Raw genomic sequence first — 18,194 nt, 5'->3', positions numbered from 1 at the left:
CTGGTTGGGGCTAATCAGGTAAAGTATTGTCTTAAAAGGTACCACTGAGAAACAGATATCTTCCTTGTAGGAAACTTACTAAACAATATTCTTTAAACATTTTTTTATAGAACAAAAGTACAAAAAACAGAATCAGCACTTGAAGGGGAAGGCATTTGCCAAGGTGTGTCATGTGCAGTTACAAAAATTAAACAGGAGTTGTTACCAGCTATAGTAAGTTACGGAATTGGGAAAAAAGGCAGGTCTAGTGTAGTGCAATACATATACATCTAAAAAACACATACACAGAAAGCAGGAGAAAACAACCACACTCAAACAAATCCCCCACCCCTCCCAAATCTTATGGTGGGCCCAGGTGGAGTTCGTATTCTGGGGAACTCATGAATTATTGCCAAAAATCGAATTCCCAAAAACCTTGTCTCTTCTATCATTCAAACATCATTGGAGTGAGGTCCTCCATCAACATGATCTTGTTTCCTATGCTGAGCCACATACGTCCAGAAGGAACTTCTGGCAACATAAAAGCAGTGGTATACAAGCTCTTACTGCCATGTACTAATGTCTAATATGAGCGTGAAGCTAGGTTTTTAAGGGGCAGGTATTGTGGTTTTGTAGAAAAAGGCAGGGTCCTTCGGAGTTATAAAATCTGTAAAGTTTTGGCAAATCAACTGCACAGTACACCAAAAAAATTTCAACACTGGCCTACTAAACAAATTTAATATTAGAATTTATATTTTACTTTGACTTCAAGAGACATAGTATTGTGAACCCTTCAAGTTTAAATGTTAACTGCTCAAATTTTTACAAATCTCAGTCGTTTGGTGGGGTAAATGGCCCACCATGTTGTTGTTTTTTTTTTCCCCTGACTTTTATTGTTGAGTGTTGGGGGTAAAACTCAAACCTGAAGTTAGGGTAAATCTCCAACAGCAATAAAAAATGCAGATATAAAAATGTTTTTCCGAAGGCAAAGAAGGGGAAGGCGGGAGCCCTCCAGATTTTTTTCCTGTACCCCTATGATAGTCGGTCATTAGCAGGAAAAGTGAAAATAAACTTGTTTGACCAAACTCCAGATAGTAGAAAAATGCAAAAAAAGTTCTGATTCCTCCCCCTATTTTTTTCTGCACTCTGGTAGTACTTTCCCCTTTAATTTTTCCCCTTTACTCGTGTAACTTACTGACTGATCAGCTATCTTCTCAGTAAGAAAATGTTCACTTATCAGGCTATAAAGGTTAAGGATAGATAACCTAAAGATTTCCACATAATTTGGGGGAATAAAGGGGTACAATTTGTGCATGATTTAAAACAATAGTCAGAAATTGAAAAAACAGTTGTGATGTCCCTGTTCAACTGGTGAGGTATAAGGATGCAGAATAATTTTTAGAGATGGTATGGTGCTGCTGAATAGATTTTTTTTATTGCCATATCATATCTAATTTCTGCAGCATGAGTGTCAATATCTTTGTAAGTGTAAGACATCTGTAAATTTCAACTGCCTTTCATGCATTTTTTTTCTTATAGTTGGTGACAAAGATAACCCATTGTAACAAAAGTGCTGCTTTACAGTGATTATTAGTCTCCGTAATTTTCTGTGACTTTTTGGTCTATGACTTCAGAAATGAAAACAATTTCAGATCTGAACCAGTGTTTATTTCTTGCATCTGTTCTTTGACTTTAAAAAAACAATAGAACTAATTGTGTACATAAATAGATGTTCTGGATAAACAGCAAGCTTTATGAAAGCACAAAGGAAAGTTCTTTGAGTCTCCATGTGTCTTTCACACACTAGTAATTTAGTAGCTCCACATCATTAGCGATCGGGAAAAGCTGACAACAGTAACTGAAATAAGCAACATCTTAACAATTCATATAAAGTATCATCTGACAAAAAGACAAGCTATGTATACACAGCAGGCTGGTTTTATGACCAAAAGGCAGCTTTGCGGTACAAAAAAAATTAATGTAAAACTGTTATATGCTATTCACACAATTAATTTGCGAGATCCTCAAACTAGTCAAATACTGAAGATTATGTGCGATATTGATTATTATCTCTATATCTATATAATATATTATGAGATGGTTATCACTTATCCTAGAACATGACCTAATGGTTGTGTGTCATGTGTATAGGCTGCTAAGTGGCCCTGTTGGATCAAATATTGTCACAAATTAATACAACACCGGGTCGTGGAACAAGGCATTTTTTTATACTTTCTTACTTTCATGGATTAGTAAATTACATTGTTTTTATTGTCTAAAAGAGTATGACAAGTACCTGGTATTGCATTAGAAAACATCTTGAGAATCACTTGCCAACAGTTTTTTTTATGTAAGTTGCCATTTGTGTCCTGGTTCTAAAAATACAACTTGCTTGGTTGGTGTTCTGATCCTCTGCCTTTAATAACTTCTGAATCGCTGATCTAAAATGAGTCTTTAGCTCAGGCTAATTGTGGCACAACTTGCCCCACAGTTATCTGCATGCTCGTTTCAGGTGTGTGAATGAAAATACTGAAATCAAAAGATCAGCTTTCACTGCAGGCAATTCTCTAAAATAAGTTAAGAAGTGGCAGCTTCCATGATCTCTCAATGGTAACTTTAAATATAAACTGCTAGTTATTCACCTAGTCTAGTATAGTGACTTATTTCACTTATTTCAAAGCTCACTTTATGTAAATTGATAAGGGCCCTTTTGGTCCTTTTAGACTATGCATTATTACATATTGACATGCTTTTTCTTCACCTGGTTTCAAACCTCTACTTCATGAATGAACTGCTCAGAAAAAAATGACACAGTTTGTAATGTACTTATACGGAGGGCTTTCCCACAGTATTTTGTGTGGATCAGTTCACCAAGCAGATTTTTTATTTTATTGAGAATTATTTGCCACCTGTGGGCCAGATCAAGTCTAAACCTAATTTCAGGTTAATTGACTCAACAGTTGCACCTACAGTGCAACTATTGACCTTTGTAACCCTCCCAACCCCCCAGTTCTGATATTTCTACTCCCTCAAGAATTATAAGTAGCCTTAAGGCTCTCTAGTCACTAAAATGATGAATGACATCAGGAGACCACTGTACACATGTCAGATTGTCACTCTAGATGAGCATGACTGTCAATCATCTGACGTGTGTATGTGTAGTTTAAGTCTCTGTAATCAAGTAATAGAAATATACATAGCACAGTCATCATGTGTGCATTTGAGAACCCAAGATGTGTGTGTGAAGTCTCAATATAAATATAGACCAGTCAGTTTTAAACACCATTTGTAAAAAGGAAATTGTAAGACCGTTTAGTGGTTTAATCAGACTAAGAAAAACTACAGCTGTTAGGATAAGTTATGGCACACAGAGTGCATTGTTTTCATTTAATATGGTGACTTTTAGGTCATTAAAGTAAATTACAAGATGGATAAAAGCAAATAACAGCTATTGTGTAAAAGAAGAATGTGGAGTCTGAATATGTGATTGTTAGTTTGGTTGTTCACAAATTTGCATATTTTACACTCTTTTTAAAATATTGTTGTTTGAAAAATACATTGTTTTAGCAAATGATTCTTGTGAATGAGAGTTTTGAGGCTGTCTGATATCCTTCCCAAGTTCCATCTGTGCCTAGCTTCGGACTGATGCTGAAGCTAGCAGAATACAATGTATTTGTGCTGTCTGTATGGTTCATTAAATTCTATAGGGCTGCACTTTGGAATCATACATGTGCATTTTGAGAACCTAAGCTAACATCCACTTATCTAAATGCTAATTACATGTCTTCAGTACCACCTTTAGTAGTCTGTGCTTTGGGTAAACATTCCTAGTATGCAGATGCCATTATAGACATTTGATGTGCCATCATCCCCTTACGTGTCAGTATGCCTGCTAGCCAACTGGAATTATTTGAAGTTCATCTTTAGACGCCCATACATTTCTCTAAGGAGGCATAAGGGAGTTAAGCTGATGGCAACATAAAAAAGTTTAAATAAGTATCACACCCACCATTAGCATAGGTGGTAATATATAATATTGAAATGCCTAAGTCTTAAGTGTTGTTAAAGTGTTTAAGGATATACAGAGGCAAGCATAAGAATTCCTCACTTTGAAACAAGATCACGAAGACTGATCAAGGATGAGGAAGTATGTCTTGTATCACTAGCAAACTTTTGCTAACAATGGTAATGCTTGTGCCTTCATACTATAAAGGGTGTAATGCGCCTGGGCACACAAATCACAACCAACTCCAGGGAACACTTCAACAGACTTTATTCCGTAATCCAGGTACAGGACAAGGTCAAGCACAACAGATCAATCAGATAAGCGAGGTACAAAAGGATGAGGCAGAAGGCGTAGTCAGGGACAATCCGCAGTCAGGGTAGGCAGAGTTAGCGCAAGGTCAATAATCAGACTGGGTCGGTGCTGGTAATAAGTCCGAGCTGATGACAAGACACAGGAGAAGACAACAGAGGTCAAAATGGTAATCCAACACAAGCACACTGTAACACAGAGGCTATAACGGGCAGGGGTGCTAATGACAGGGTCTCATTAAATGGGCAGAGTGCCCTATCACATTTCGCCACCTGCCGCTATTGGATAGGAGAGAACATACTGAATAATTTAATGGCCGCAGGGAATTCAAACTATACTTGCCGCTGCCTCGCCCCCCCGGGGGGGGGGGGGGGGGGGGGGGGGGTCGGTTCCAAGAGGCGCGCATAGTAGCGTGGGCACCTCTTACAGCAAAACCCATGGGGTGTGCTGTACTGTGCACGCCCGCAGGAATGCTAAAGGCGGGTGCAGTACTGTGCACGGCTGCAGGGATGCTGGTTTGCCGTTTGGCCAGGACAGATTCCTTCACTGGTGAAAGGAAAGGAGACACACTGTGAGCAGAGCGGCGGCAGCCCCCCGGCCACGCTGTTTGCTGCAGCGGTCTCTTCCACGCTGCCTGCGTTTAATGTGGTTGTCGCAGGTGAGGTCGACTTGGGATCACTGGCGGGGTGAGAGCCTCTGTAAGGTAATCTGCAGCAGGGCACTTCAGCAGGTCAGACAAACCAAGACTGGTTACACACCATAAGTAAGGGTTATAGATAAGGTCAGACCAAGATTCAGTCACTGAATTTAAGTAACCAGAGCAATCTGCTGTAAAACAGACGTTACTAAATCCAAGAAAGAGGCAGAGGTCAGGTTTGTGCATAACCTATTTTCAAAATCATTGAGAGATGTGGATGGTACAGATAGTCTACCTCTCTATCTCAGACACATTTTTACCGCACTTTTACATATAGCAGCCTGGTGAGAGAGCTCAAATTTGATGATCAGGGCCTCTATATCTGCTCTTTTTTCTGTATTGGGGCCTGTAACTTGGTGCCCTCAGAGTTTAGGGCTTACTGATAAAATGTGAGAGAGCAGGGGCTTGATGACCAATCTGACAAGTTAGGAGCAAAAGGAGGTAAAATGGCTGGACTGATAAATGTACCTTGCGATTCCAAGCAGCCTGAGGAGGAATTAAGCAGCTCATGAGGCTTCCTCAGGAGCGTGGTGATAGCATCAAGCCTGGCTGTCTCTGACATCGATCTGTTAAATCTTAGACCTAGAAAATGCATGCTTTATGTAATTTTCAGCAACCCTTTTTTATTTGGATTTTTCCAAATGGTCACTAAGAGCACCAGGAACAATGCGTAGGCAGGGATGCTAAAAAATAAATACTTTAAAAAAGGAAATGGTGGCTTTTATCTTACATGAAGGGTATACGTTAGGAATCCGTGAACTGTTGAAATATTTGTGTGTAAACTACTTTTACATACTAAATACACATGGTATTGAACATAAACTTTATGTCTAACTTTTTCAGAACTATACGGTTGCCTATTGCCCCAAAATAATGTAAATGAGGACTTCCCGGTATACCCTTTTGTTCCTTTTCTTCCGAGACTGGTCAACGGAGTCTGCCTGCACCCTTGTGTTAGACATAGTTTATTTATATTTATGAAATTCTTAAATACTGTATAGGTATATTAGTACAACTCCTATAAATTTTCTTTTTTTTTCCACCCATACAGGAACCTTTTGGACAGAGACACATTTTCCAAATCTGATCCATGTAAGTAAGCTTGTTTTATCCTAGACAAACTGTATAGCCTTATGTTTTTATTATATATTTTTTATTCCTTTGGCTATTTAACTGTTAATACCAAAAGTTTTGGTATGCTCTACATTTCAAATGAGCTGTAGAAATAAAAATTTTGTTTCTCTTAATTTTTTTTTAAACTCTTGAAAACAAATATTTATACACTTGGACTAGCCTCAAGATTAGTTGCAAAATCTTTAAGTAAAATGTTTTATTCTAATATTGCATTATTTTAGTACAAAACAATATTGTTAGGTAAACAAGAATAAAAACATTTGCATTTTGATTAAAGAAATTAAACACTCTAAAAAACCTAGAAAACCTGCTGTAAAACTACAGGGTGGGCAAATATACCAGCTCTCTTCTACCCCCACTCCCAAATCAATAATAAATCTCCAATCTAATATCCAATATACATGAAAAAAAACAAAGTAAAATTTCACATATATAGTGTCATATTGTTTGAATAATTTTGTATACATTGGATATTATTCTTTTAGATTAGGGAATGGCGTAAAGGTTTGCTGTATAGTTACAATAATCTTAGGTGTTTATCAAAGAATAATGTATATGATGGTAGACTTCACTAATTTAGATATGAGTCTGTCATACAGTAATCTGTATGCTTTACTGCTCTCCTTCAAATCTAAAAAATACACCCTTTTATTGCTTCCTAACTTCTACACTAAACACTAAGACAACACAATCCTGTAACATAAAAATGTATTGCAATGAAGCACTCCAAGTATTCACAGTCTGACAATTAGGTGAAAAAATACAAATATTCTGAATAATCTAAATATTAAACCAGTTACAATGTAGTGTTTTTATTCATAAAATTTTAAAACCTTAGTCTATCAAATAGACATACAACAAACGAATTACAAAAGAAACCCAGGGATTGGAAAATGTCATAAAAAGTAATCTTTTCACAAAATTATTTCTTACACTCTTTTTGTGTTACAGTTTAAGTACCCTCTAAATATCTTCTCTATTTATGGAAAGGTAAAACTGCTTTTTTGTAGAGGTTCTTGGAACTTTTATGCAGAACTTAGAACTTTGAACATAAAATTTTGCGGGATGACATGAGTGGTATCACTGTTGTTCCAGATGACAAATTTAGTTGCCTCCTCCAGAGTCTTCAATAAGTTACATACATCTCTGATAAGCTGCCACTGCTCTGGGTCACACAAACCCAAATTCACTATTTTTGGGCTGTGGTAAGTCAGTTACTACTTTTCTTTGCTTGTACAGGTGGTTTAGCTTATGTAATGTTGAATTCCAACTGGTCACAAATCATTTATTGGAGTAGGAAGGGAAAGGCCAGAAGTGCACATTTTACCCAGGCACAGTGCATTAACAGCATTGGTCCTCTTTTCAGCTGTCACATTGCTGATTTAGAGGTAGTACTGGAGAGATACTGTGTGCAATTTTGGTGAAAACAGAACTACTGGGCTCCCATTGGTACATGTCACATTCACCCAATGGACTGTGGCATGTACTGCCCCTGCCCTGGCTGCATAGTGCAAATATTGGGCAACACATTACAAGACACTTGCTCGTAGTGCAAGAATTTACCGCCTTGGTCTGGAGAAGTTTGGCATGCAATAGGAGATAGGTAGGAGCTTACTACTGTTTCATTGATAAACCTTCTCAGAGAACTGATGACTACAGGATGAATGAGGAGAAGGTAAAAGAGGACTCTGCAGGAGAAGTGAAGATGGCCCTTCCTGTATATCTAAAGCACAAAAAAATGTCCTGATGATGAGTGACCCCCATAGACAAAAACATTAGCAGGAGTAGCACCAATTTGTAATTTTTTTTTTTACCCTTTTAGGAACCGAAAGAAGGATGAGAATTATGTGGTAGGGCAGCTTACCCCGTGTCTACATATGTTAGGCTTTAAATAATACATTTTCAGAAGTGAGCATAAAATCACTATATAGGACCCCATAATATTATATTTATTTTCAATCATTTTATTAAGGTTTTTTTTTTTAAAAAAACCTTTCCAAGATAAGATGAAAAATACAGAAAAGATAAATAACAAAAAAGAAATACAAATTGTGTGTACAAAGTTAGTACAAAAATACAGAATGAAAAGGCAATCATTCACAAAATATCAAAAAAAAAAACTCCAATAATAATTTTTTAACTCTTTCCAAGATTAACAGTAGCAGCAAATGGCACCTTGAGAAGGACTCGTTCCCTTTTGTATTTGTATTTATTTATTTTTTTTTACTGCACTTTGTCCTTAATTAGCAATTACAGAAGATAGTGCTTTTGCAAGTGCAATCTGCCCTTGCCTAAATTCTGATTTCCGATCAGAGGTTGGAATCAACTCCAAACAGATTATCCACTAACCTACACCAGTTGTTGCCTTTTAGGCACAGGTTGTGAATTTATCTTCTGTAGCATTAATATCTATAAGAGAAATTGTTTATCACGCAGAAAAAAAAAACATGTATAGTGTAAAAATGTATTCACTAAAAGCCCAAGTTTCACTCTTTCCATTCACCATTCTCATGTATCCCAACACTATTTGTAATGACATGCTATGGTGTCCGTATTATTTAATGCTGTTCATTCCTGGTTGCCCTCCTGTACTTGTTGCCTAAATGACTAAGCTGCAGCACAATTCATTTCATCATAAAAGACTTTCTCTAGGGTGCAGCTTTTGTGCATTTTGTGTTCCTTAAGTAACACACCATGGAAGCCTTTCAACAGGTATATTCTATTACTTCATCAGCACACTAGAAGAATTAGCATCCAAATCATACAGCAACCACAAATAAAAGTGATGGGTCCCCTATTCATTTAATACAATTAGTACAAATATATCCTTATTAATAAAAACATAAACATATATGAACACAGGAAAAGATCTCAAATAACAGTAAATAATTTAACTTGTTCTAAATACTGTTCCCTTAAAAAGCTAACATATTTAAAAAGCTAATAAAACTAAAAGCTAATTTAAAATTACTTTTCTAAATAAATTAGCTTTTGCAATATGCAATAAATTTTAAACTAAGCTAAGGGATTTATATACACAGCTAAAACAATAAATCTGCCAGAACAATACTGTTTAACTGAAGAAGTTCAGATTCATCAAGGCATGGATTCTACAAGACTAAAAATTTCCTGTGGTGTATGGCACCTAGGTGAGATTTTTTAAGTCACAGTCCTTGTCTGCCTTCTTCTAAGAGTGCATCCTGCTGCCATATCTAAATGACATACACAGCAGCTATTTTATTTTTAAATGAGAGTTTATCAGACCAGGACACCTTAATTGCTCCATTGCCTAGTTCTGATGCTCACATGCCCATTGAAGGTGTTCTCTGCAGTGGATAGGGGTAAGCATGGTCTAGAATCAGGCAATCACTAAAAGCAGTATGCACCATAAGCATCAAGCTGTAGTGTACTGTGTGTTCTGACACATTTCATCCCATTGCCAGCTTTAGGTTTCAGCAGTTTGTTCTCGGGATATCAGTGAACCTGTTGCCAGTTCTCTGGCTGTCCTTTCGAGGACCACCTTTTAGTAGGTACTAACTATTACATACTTAAAACACACAAAAACACCTGCAGTTTTGAGATACTGTACCCATCGCAATTTCTTTTTTTATGTCATTTTAACCTTACATTTGCCAGTTTTTTTCATTCGGCAGCATATCACATTTAGAAATCGGCTGTTTGGTTGCTCCCTAATATATTCCACCTATTTCCAGGTGCCATTATTATGTGATATCCCATGTTATTCACTTCACTTGTCAGTTTTTTTTTAGTTTTGTGACTGATTAATTTATATAATTTGAGCAAAAATATTGTCTTTATTGGCCTTTTTGCCTTCGATGGGGAACATTGTTGATAATATCCTGCTGCAGAAAATTAGGGAGCATTTAGATTTTGAATGGTTTTATAATTTTGAATTCTTTATTATTTTTATTTTTGGAACTTATGTATTATTTAGGCTTTAAAAGTCACCAATAAAGGCACGTTTTGTGCTCAAGATACGTACAATTACAGGTGTTAATAGTAAAGTATTAGCATGTCATGGCTGTAAAAGCACTTTTCACAACCAATTCTTTAATACGTTTGGGTCTGACTTGACACCAGGATTATAATTGACATACAGTTTGCAGCAGGTTTTTTTTTTTCAAAGTGAGAATATTGCTGATTCTTTACAAATTTTTGGACTTGTCACAGCTTGGATTCTGACGTCCGTTTTGCAATTCCTCCCAAATGATATTTCTTTTCTTTTTTAGCCAATGCTTGATAAATTAAGTAGTGTCAGAAAAAAGAGGAGTAGAGCTAAAGGTTGATAACTTAAGGTTGGTACCATTTAGCTGATGACTTTACTGGAAGGTATGAAGGAATTCCGAGGTAGATAAAATGGTAGTGAAAGATGCATATGTTTGGCATTCAGTGGCTTGAGCATGCAAAATACAGTGTTTTTACCACAATTGCTTCCCACCCTAGTTTAGATTATTTCAAATAGTTTGTTAGTAAATATGGCTACATATAAATATGCTTTTAGAATGAAGGTATTTATTTTTCTGTGGAGTGTTTCAAACCATAAAAGGGAGTTTTCTTTTAAACACACTACATATTTCTTAGCATATATAGTGCCTTCATCAAAGCAGTTTTTTTAATGTTTTTAAAGGACAGAATTGTTAATATTTTAGGAGATCTCCTAATATGTTATGGTAGCCATAGGTCTATTACTGGAGACTACCATATATACTCAAGTATAAGTTGATCCGAGTATAAGCCGAGGTATCTATTTTTACTTTGGAAAACGGGAAACATTGATTGACTCAAGTATAAGCCGAGGGTGGGAAATGCTGCAGCTACTGGTTGGTAAATAAAATTAATACCAATAAAATTACATTAATTGAGGCATCAGTGGGGTGTATGTTTAATATTTATTTCAATATTACTAGCAGTTCTTACTGTGCTTGGAGTAAAAATTTCAAACAAATGTCTACATATGGAGCCTATGGGGTAAATTTAATTGCTATGTATAGAAATACATGGGTAGGGAAGCTAACGCTTGCCAAACACCTTTATTTAAGTCAACAGTATTGTGCTGCAAAACCAGTTCTAAGCAGTTTGTTATAGTGGAATTATGGTGTGTACTGCTGCATTATAGAGAATGCAAAACCTACTCACTATTAGCATTAATACTTCTCTGATACACAGCCATGTGTGAGCCCTGAAACCACCATGTGATCTAGGTGGGAAAATGTGTGCAATGTATTTTTTAGGTTTTTTTTCTTTTTTTGTGGTTCCAATGTTCATTTGATCATACAAACAGTTTTCTCATACATTGCAATTTATTACACATTCATTACAATATACTTCTATGCACTTCTCTCTCTAACAAATTCATAGAACATGCGAAGGGTCTGAGCTCATTATAACACAGCTGGATTATGAAGCTGTTACAGACAAACAGCCCAGATTCAGTACGGGCTCCGTACAGAGCCTGTACATTGTGTTGTGATGTGACATTAAGGATTCCCTCTGCAGGCATAGGGACACCAGTCTTGTCAGCAATGCCCGCATCTCAATCGAGGGAGGGACCCATGCACCTGACTGGAGTACAGGCAGAGGGTGACTTTTCAGCACATTTTGGGTGCTGAAAAAGTTGGTTTATACTCCAGTATATACGATAATTCTGGTCAGCTTGTATAATGTGTGTTCAGGATTTGGTGTTAAGCGCCTGACAAAGTATGTATTAATTATAAACTAGCTGTTTGTCCCTTAGCTTTGTTTTGCATTTTTTTTTATATATTTTTAATAAATTAGATTGATATGTTGAGTTTTCTGTACCATTTATGCTTGTTAATAAAAAGAACTATCTCTTAAGTACATTTAAGCAATTATTTTTTTTCACAGCTTCTAGAACCTTATTAAAATTGTGTTAGGCTTCACTTTAGGCCCCCTTTGTTTACAATGACATACAATTTCTTTGAAATACTTGAATAAATAGAGGCAAAATGTGTAATTATTTTGTCATTACTTATACTTGATATTCAGTTGGGAATCATATTTTTGACCATAATTTATCTTTTGCCTTTTGTCTGACCAGATTTTTTTCGGCAACTTTTGTGAAATTGCTGTTAATAATTCGAAACTTTGTTATTCCATTTATTCCATTGGAAATAAAAAAATAAAGATCAGTTATTAGTGTTGATATCTTGTAATCTTATCTTTTAATTCTTTTGTCATGCCATAGTGTTAAACCATTTGTGCTACAGCCTTTGTTAATTAAGTGGACAGCCAAATAATTACTAAGATTCTCGATGTGACAATGCTCTTCATGCATCACACACATATATTTAATTTTTTTTTTTTTGTGTTTGTCTTTTTAAATTATTTGATATACATTTGAAGTGCCTCTGTTTTTTTGGAATGTGATTGTTCAGAGTTGATACGTGCCTAAACGACATCAAAGTTCATCGGTAAAGGGAATCATCTGCTTTCACATTCTTGATCCACTGAAACATGGCTGATGACATTGCCAACGAGCCAATGAATTTGAGCAACGTTGTTATGATTCGCAATGTTCCCCTCATTCATTAGCTTGTTAGCAATGGTGTTTTCCGCCGGGTTTTTCCAAAAAAAAAATGTCGATCAGTTGGCGACCATTTTTGATAATGTCAAGGCCACAATTTTTGGGGACATCACAAGATACCATCAATGTCAAAAATAGGAGGTATGTATTCCCTAATTTAAAATATGTATTTGTGGTGCAGTGTTTGTAATCAGCTGTTAACATTGGTTCTAAGGTTTTTCTGTACCATTTAATTACCTACAGTGGTTACAAAATTGTAAAGGGCAGTGATATGTATACTATCATAGTAGTCAATTAAGTAGCTTATATTTCTAAATCTAGTTTACTTCTTTATAATGATTTTTTTTTTCTTGGATTACCACACAGGCTTGCTCTTTAAGACACAGTGTGATCCTTTTAGTCTGCCTTTTGTAAATTGCACCATTGTCTGGGCTATCTGGTCATTATTGCCTAGATCCCAATATTTAACAGTTTACATTGTGGGTATGTAATTGGTACTTTAAAAGGGACAGCTACAACTAAATGTAAAGCCTGCTGCTGCTAATATATACATATTGTTTGTCAATAAAGCTAATTGTTAAACTTTTGTAAGGACTATAACACATTTTATGATCTAATAATGTCTTAGGTCTGAGTTTTATTACATTTAATTTAATTTGTTTATTGTTACATAAGGAATAAATGTTTTAGGTTTTTAAATGGCAGCAGGGTTTCATTTTTAGATGAAGCTAACCTTTAGTTTTATTAACTTTGAATTTTTTCATTGTTTATTCATTATTGATTTGTATCTGTTAATGATAATTTTAAATTGTTTGTAGGTCATATCAGTGATGCCATTTATTAGCAAGCTAAAGCCAGGGCAATGTAACACCAAATTACCTCTCTAGTTAAAAGTTTAAACAAGTGCTGAATTAGTTCTAATTCTTCATGCTAATGTTCAGAATTAATTGGCTTATTATTCTGGGTAAAGTGATTACCATTTCTGCAAACCTTCACTTTATAAAGAATCTCATCTGCTATTCATTTTGATATGTGCAAATTAAAAAACATTTGGTGCTGGAACATTGCTGTTACCAAAACTACACATGCTGAGAAAGGCTTTGTTTTGAATAGAGTATTCTGGATTTTTATGGCAAAAGGTCAAATTATATCAAAAAGTATATATCTGGTATATATACACAAATTTATTTAGCGTTTTTTCCATAGATCGAGGCAATCACTTTTGGCATGCTTTGCTGCTCACCTTTTTTATATATAAATTACAAGGTTCATTCAGCCCTTTCCTCCACATCTGTGGTTTCTTGACCCTCCTATTTAAAGTAGTTGCTTTTTTATCCTATCTGTCATTTAGTCTTGGCTTCATGTGCAGAATTCCTAGGGTGGTCTACATGTAAATTCACCCTGTATATGATTGTCTCTATGCAAATACAGTGTGTAAGAGGAGGAATTGTGAGCTAAGACATCCTTTTCTTTGCTGATGCTTACTATTATTTTGTCATGGTGTTTCCTTTATTATTATACCACAGTATTTATATAGCACCATCATATTACGCAGTGCTGTACAAAGCCCATAGTCATGTCACTAGCTGTTCCTCAAAGGGCCTCACAATCTAATGTCCCTACCTTAGTCATATGTCTTTATTACAGTCAATTTTTCTATTACAGTCTAATTTGGGGGGTTAGCCAATTAACCTAACTGGATGTTTTTGGAAAGTGGTTGGTAACAGGAGTACCCAGAGGTAACCCAAGCAAACACGGGGAGAACCGGCAAATTCCATGCAGATAGTGTCCTGGCTGAGATGCGAACCTGGGACCTAGCGCTGCAAAGGCCAGAGCACTTACCTCTGAGCCACCATGCTGCCCTTTAGACTTCTCATATTCTTGGTGCACCCACAAGACAATTTGGTGATTCTTGGTAATACAGGATTTCTACCTGCACAGGTACAGACACAAAAAACTTATGTTTGTGATGTCAACAATGGCAAAGAAGAAGTGATAACAAAAAGTTAGTGAAAAACTGTTAGAAAGTTAGGTTTAGCAGGGAAGCATATTTTAGGTTTGCTGACCTTTTAGTGTTAACACAGGAGAGAGTAGTATTCTGATTTAAAAGGAGGAATATATATTTAAAGGAATAGTAAAGGAGTATATATTTAAAGGAGAAATAAAGGGCTACTGCTTGTTATTATGCACAGCATGCCTGCAGCATATGTATGACACTAGAGATGAACAGGGTAACTGTGGTGAGTTCTGATTAGAGAGTTTTGTCTCTGTCATCTCATCCTGCTGGCTCCTGGGGATAGGTTATTTAAGTCCTTGTAATAATATTTTAAATTTGCTTACTAGAGTTCAGTTTTATTTGCATTTATTGAAATATTAGAACCAATACTATATTTGGGTACCCCCCCTTCCCCCTAGCAACCAGTCCTTCGACCTTCATGTGATTTGTTGAACCTCCTGAAAAGGGAGGTTCTTGAACTGCTGGAACTCAAATATTATGTTCCAACATTAGTTGTAGACAGAACTTAAAAGCAGGTGTCAGAGCAACATGTACATGCACGTTTTCTTTTTTTTTTTTTTTTATCATACATCATTTTCATACATTACACTAGGGAACAATTTTGAACAAATTTTTTGTTGACTAGTTTTCTTCTACCATGTAAGGTTTTTTCTCTACTGCTTATAATAATGTGATTACTGTAGCGTGGATTTGTATAGGCTATTTATTTACACGCAAGACAGTGTGATCAGAGGTTGTGCGCTGCTCTACGTAGTGAATAAGCAAAATGTATTTTTTTACTTACACACGTATTTCCTTTCTTTCAGATTATGTCTGGCTCTGCTGTTTCTTGTTGTAAGTGCCTAAACAACCCTGATTCATTTTGTTATAAGTGCCTAAACAACCCTGATTCATTTTGGTATATATGTGGATGTTTCACCATTCCCAGTCAAAGGGCAAACATCAGCACACTTATTTGGCATAAATCAAAGTTAACTTGGTGATCAAGATAAGTCTTGGGCCCCTAATAAGCTGTGCAAACAGTGTGTCGAGGGTTTACAGATGTGGACATAGGGAACACGTGATAAGATGCCATTTGGTAAATCTATGGTTTGACAAGAGACAGGAAATCATTTCGATGACTGTTAATTTTGTATAGTGAAAACTTCAAGATATAACAAGAAAAATAAATGTAACATAGAGTATCCTATCCTTCAGCTATACACCCAGTGACTCATTCAGATGAAATCCCAGTGCCAGTTTTCGTTACACTACCCTCTTTTGAAGAACATGATTATGGTGATGAACTAGGCGACAACAATGATGAAGAGTTTTAAATGGAAGAGGACTCTGTTTGTAAGGGATTTGATCAGTATGAGTTGAGTGACTTGGCATGTGATTTGAGACTATCGAAGAAGGCTTCAGAACTCCTAGCATCAGGACTGTGTGAGAAAAACTTACTTGAAAAAGGAAATAGGGTATCATACTTTCCATCCAGAGAAATTGCATTTCTGCAGTACTTTAGAACTGACAGTGGCTTTGTGTATTGCCATAACATACCTGGTTTAATAGAGGAATTGAGAATTCCAATCTATAACTCAACTGAATAGTGACTATTCATTGATAGCTCAAAAGTGAGCTAAAATGGCAATATATTTGGGTCAGTCCCGATTGGATATTCAGTTTCTCTTTGTGAAGAATACGTATGCAGACATAAAGAGAGTTATTGAGCTGTTGCAATATCACCAACACATCATCATCAACACAATTGGGTCATCTGTGTTGACCTTAAAATGGTATGCTTCCTTCTTGTCATCAAAGTAAATATAGTCCAAAGACAGGGTTTTTCGGCAAGACAATTATTTTGTAATAAACATGATTCTCAAATAATACAGAATCAAACATATTCATTAACATCAACTGTAGAATTTGTAAGGTACTACCTCATTCCTTGAGGTAAGGTAACCGTTCAACTAGACATAAATCACCTACTTGGTTGTTTTTTGTTGATTTTTTTCAAAATTTTGCGTTAAGCGAAACAGTATGTGCAGGGAACATCAATCATGTAGATATTTGACGTAGCCTCATTTACCCAACGCGTTTCGCCCAATCTAGGCTTCCTCAGGAGTGCTGCTAAGTGTACTGAAGTTCAAAGCACTGATTTTTGGATATATCTAGTTATTCAATAAACATATGTTATAACAGTGTATTTAGTGTATATAAGTGTGTAACAGTGTATGCTTCCTTCTTGGTCAGCAACACAGATACACCAAGTATCCGTGTTATCTGTGCATGTGGATGGTAAGTAATTATATTTAGGGAAACATTTTATAAAATAATTGACGTTTTACAATAACTGATAATACAAATTTTACCTTCCCTGTGAGTTCATATATTGTTATAATGGAAGCTGAGAACATTCTAGAGATTAAACTGTAATTGAAATGCAAAGACAGAGAGAGAGAAAACGCAAGCGATTCTGATCCAGACTAACAAATAATGAGAAAAGAGATTCAGGGATTAGTTAAGTTTTTTTGTTTTTGTTTTTTTTGGGCAATTTCAATGGTATATAATGCTCTAAATGATTCCTCTGCCTTACATATCAATAAAGGGTTGCTTATATCCAGCAACAGAACTACTGGCAGGGTTTACAATTAAAGCTTAACTAAACCTAAACTTAAAAGAATGCAAGTTAGCAGGGTATTTATTGCAGAAGGAACAGTTGAAGTCTCATGCCTGTGTGCAGTTAATAAACTAAACTCCCCTCCATTTTTCTGGGTTCAGGATTTTTAGCCACCTTGATTGGCCAAGGCAGATTGACTTCACTCCCTCGCTTGTGAACAGAAGTATATTTGTTCCTGGCAGGCAGTTATGCTAGGACCACAAACTAAACTACAGATTGACAAGCTAGTAAATTTGTTATTGCAAAAAAGGCAGCCTATCATTTGGCCCACTGTGTATTTCAGTTTGACACCCCTGCACTAGTCCATCCCCTGTTCACTTTACCAATGATCTGACTCAAGCAGCTGAGGTTGCGGTGGTCTAAGGATAATAAAACATATGTGCAGGAAGCTTTAGATGTCCCCTTTTTAGTCCTAATGCAAGTTAAAACAAAATTTGTCACATCTTAAAAATAAAAAAATAAAACCTCCCTGCAAATTGAAAAAAAAGATAATACCCACACTTGTCTTTGCTGTTTACAGCTAATCCTGCAGAAAAATTTACGCATTTGGTGCTTCTGTTTGTTGTGTCTGAACACAATGTTTGTGGTGCCTGAACAGAAGTGGCAGATGCTAAAGATTCTTCCACAAAGTACACAGAGTGTTGGCCTTTGTTTGACTTTTGCCCATCATTTCAAGTGAATGGGAGAATTTGGGAACTAGTTTGTGCACATAGCTGTATGCTGCTTCAGTGGATCCCAGCAAGGTGCTATAAAGCAAAAATTTGCTTTTGGCCCTGCTTTTCCTACTCTGAAGGTAGAACCGCAATTGTGTGAAATGTTTCACTG

At 36.1% G+C, this 18,194-nt stretch overlaps 1 protein-coding gene across 1 annotated transcript in view; it reads left to right on the top strand.

The window, feature by feature from the left end:
- Positions 1-18,194, top strand: part of CPNE8 (copine 8) — a 125,088-nt gene that overhangs the window by 39,338 nt on the left and 67,556 nt on the right. Inside the window, exons 2-5 of the mRNA XM_072399040.1 lie at positions 6,043-6,083; positions 6,630-6,641; positions 12,885-12,904; positions 14,418-14,429. Of these exons, the coding sequence (XP_072255141.1) occupies positions 6,043-6,083; positions 6,630-6,641; positions 12,885-12,904; positions 14,418-14,429 (85 nt within the window). The remainder of the gene's footprint in view (positions 1-6,042; positions 6,084-6,629; positions 6,642-12,884; positions 12,905-14,417; positions 14,430-18,194) is intronic.

Source organism: Pyxicephalus adspersus, chromosome 2, assembly GCF_032062135.1.
Source record: "Pyxicephalus adspersus chromosome 2, UCB_Pads_2.0, whole genome shotgun sequence".
Lineage (NCBI taxonomy): Eukaryota > Metazoa > Chordata > Amphibia > Anura > Pyxicephalidae > Pyxicephalus > Pyxicephalus adspersus.
This window is presented reverse-complemented; position numbering and strand designations above follow the sequence as displayed.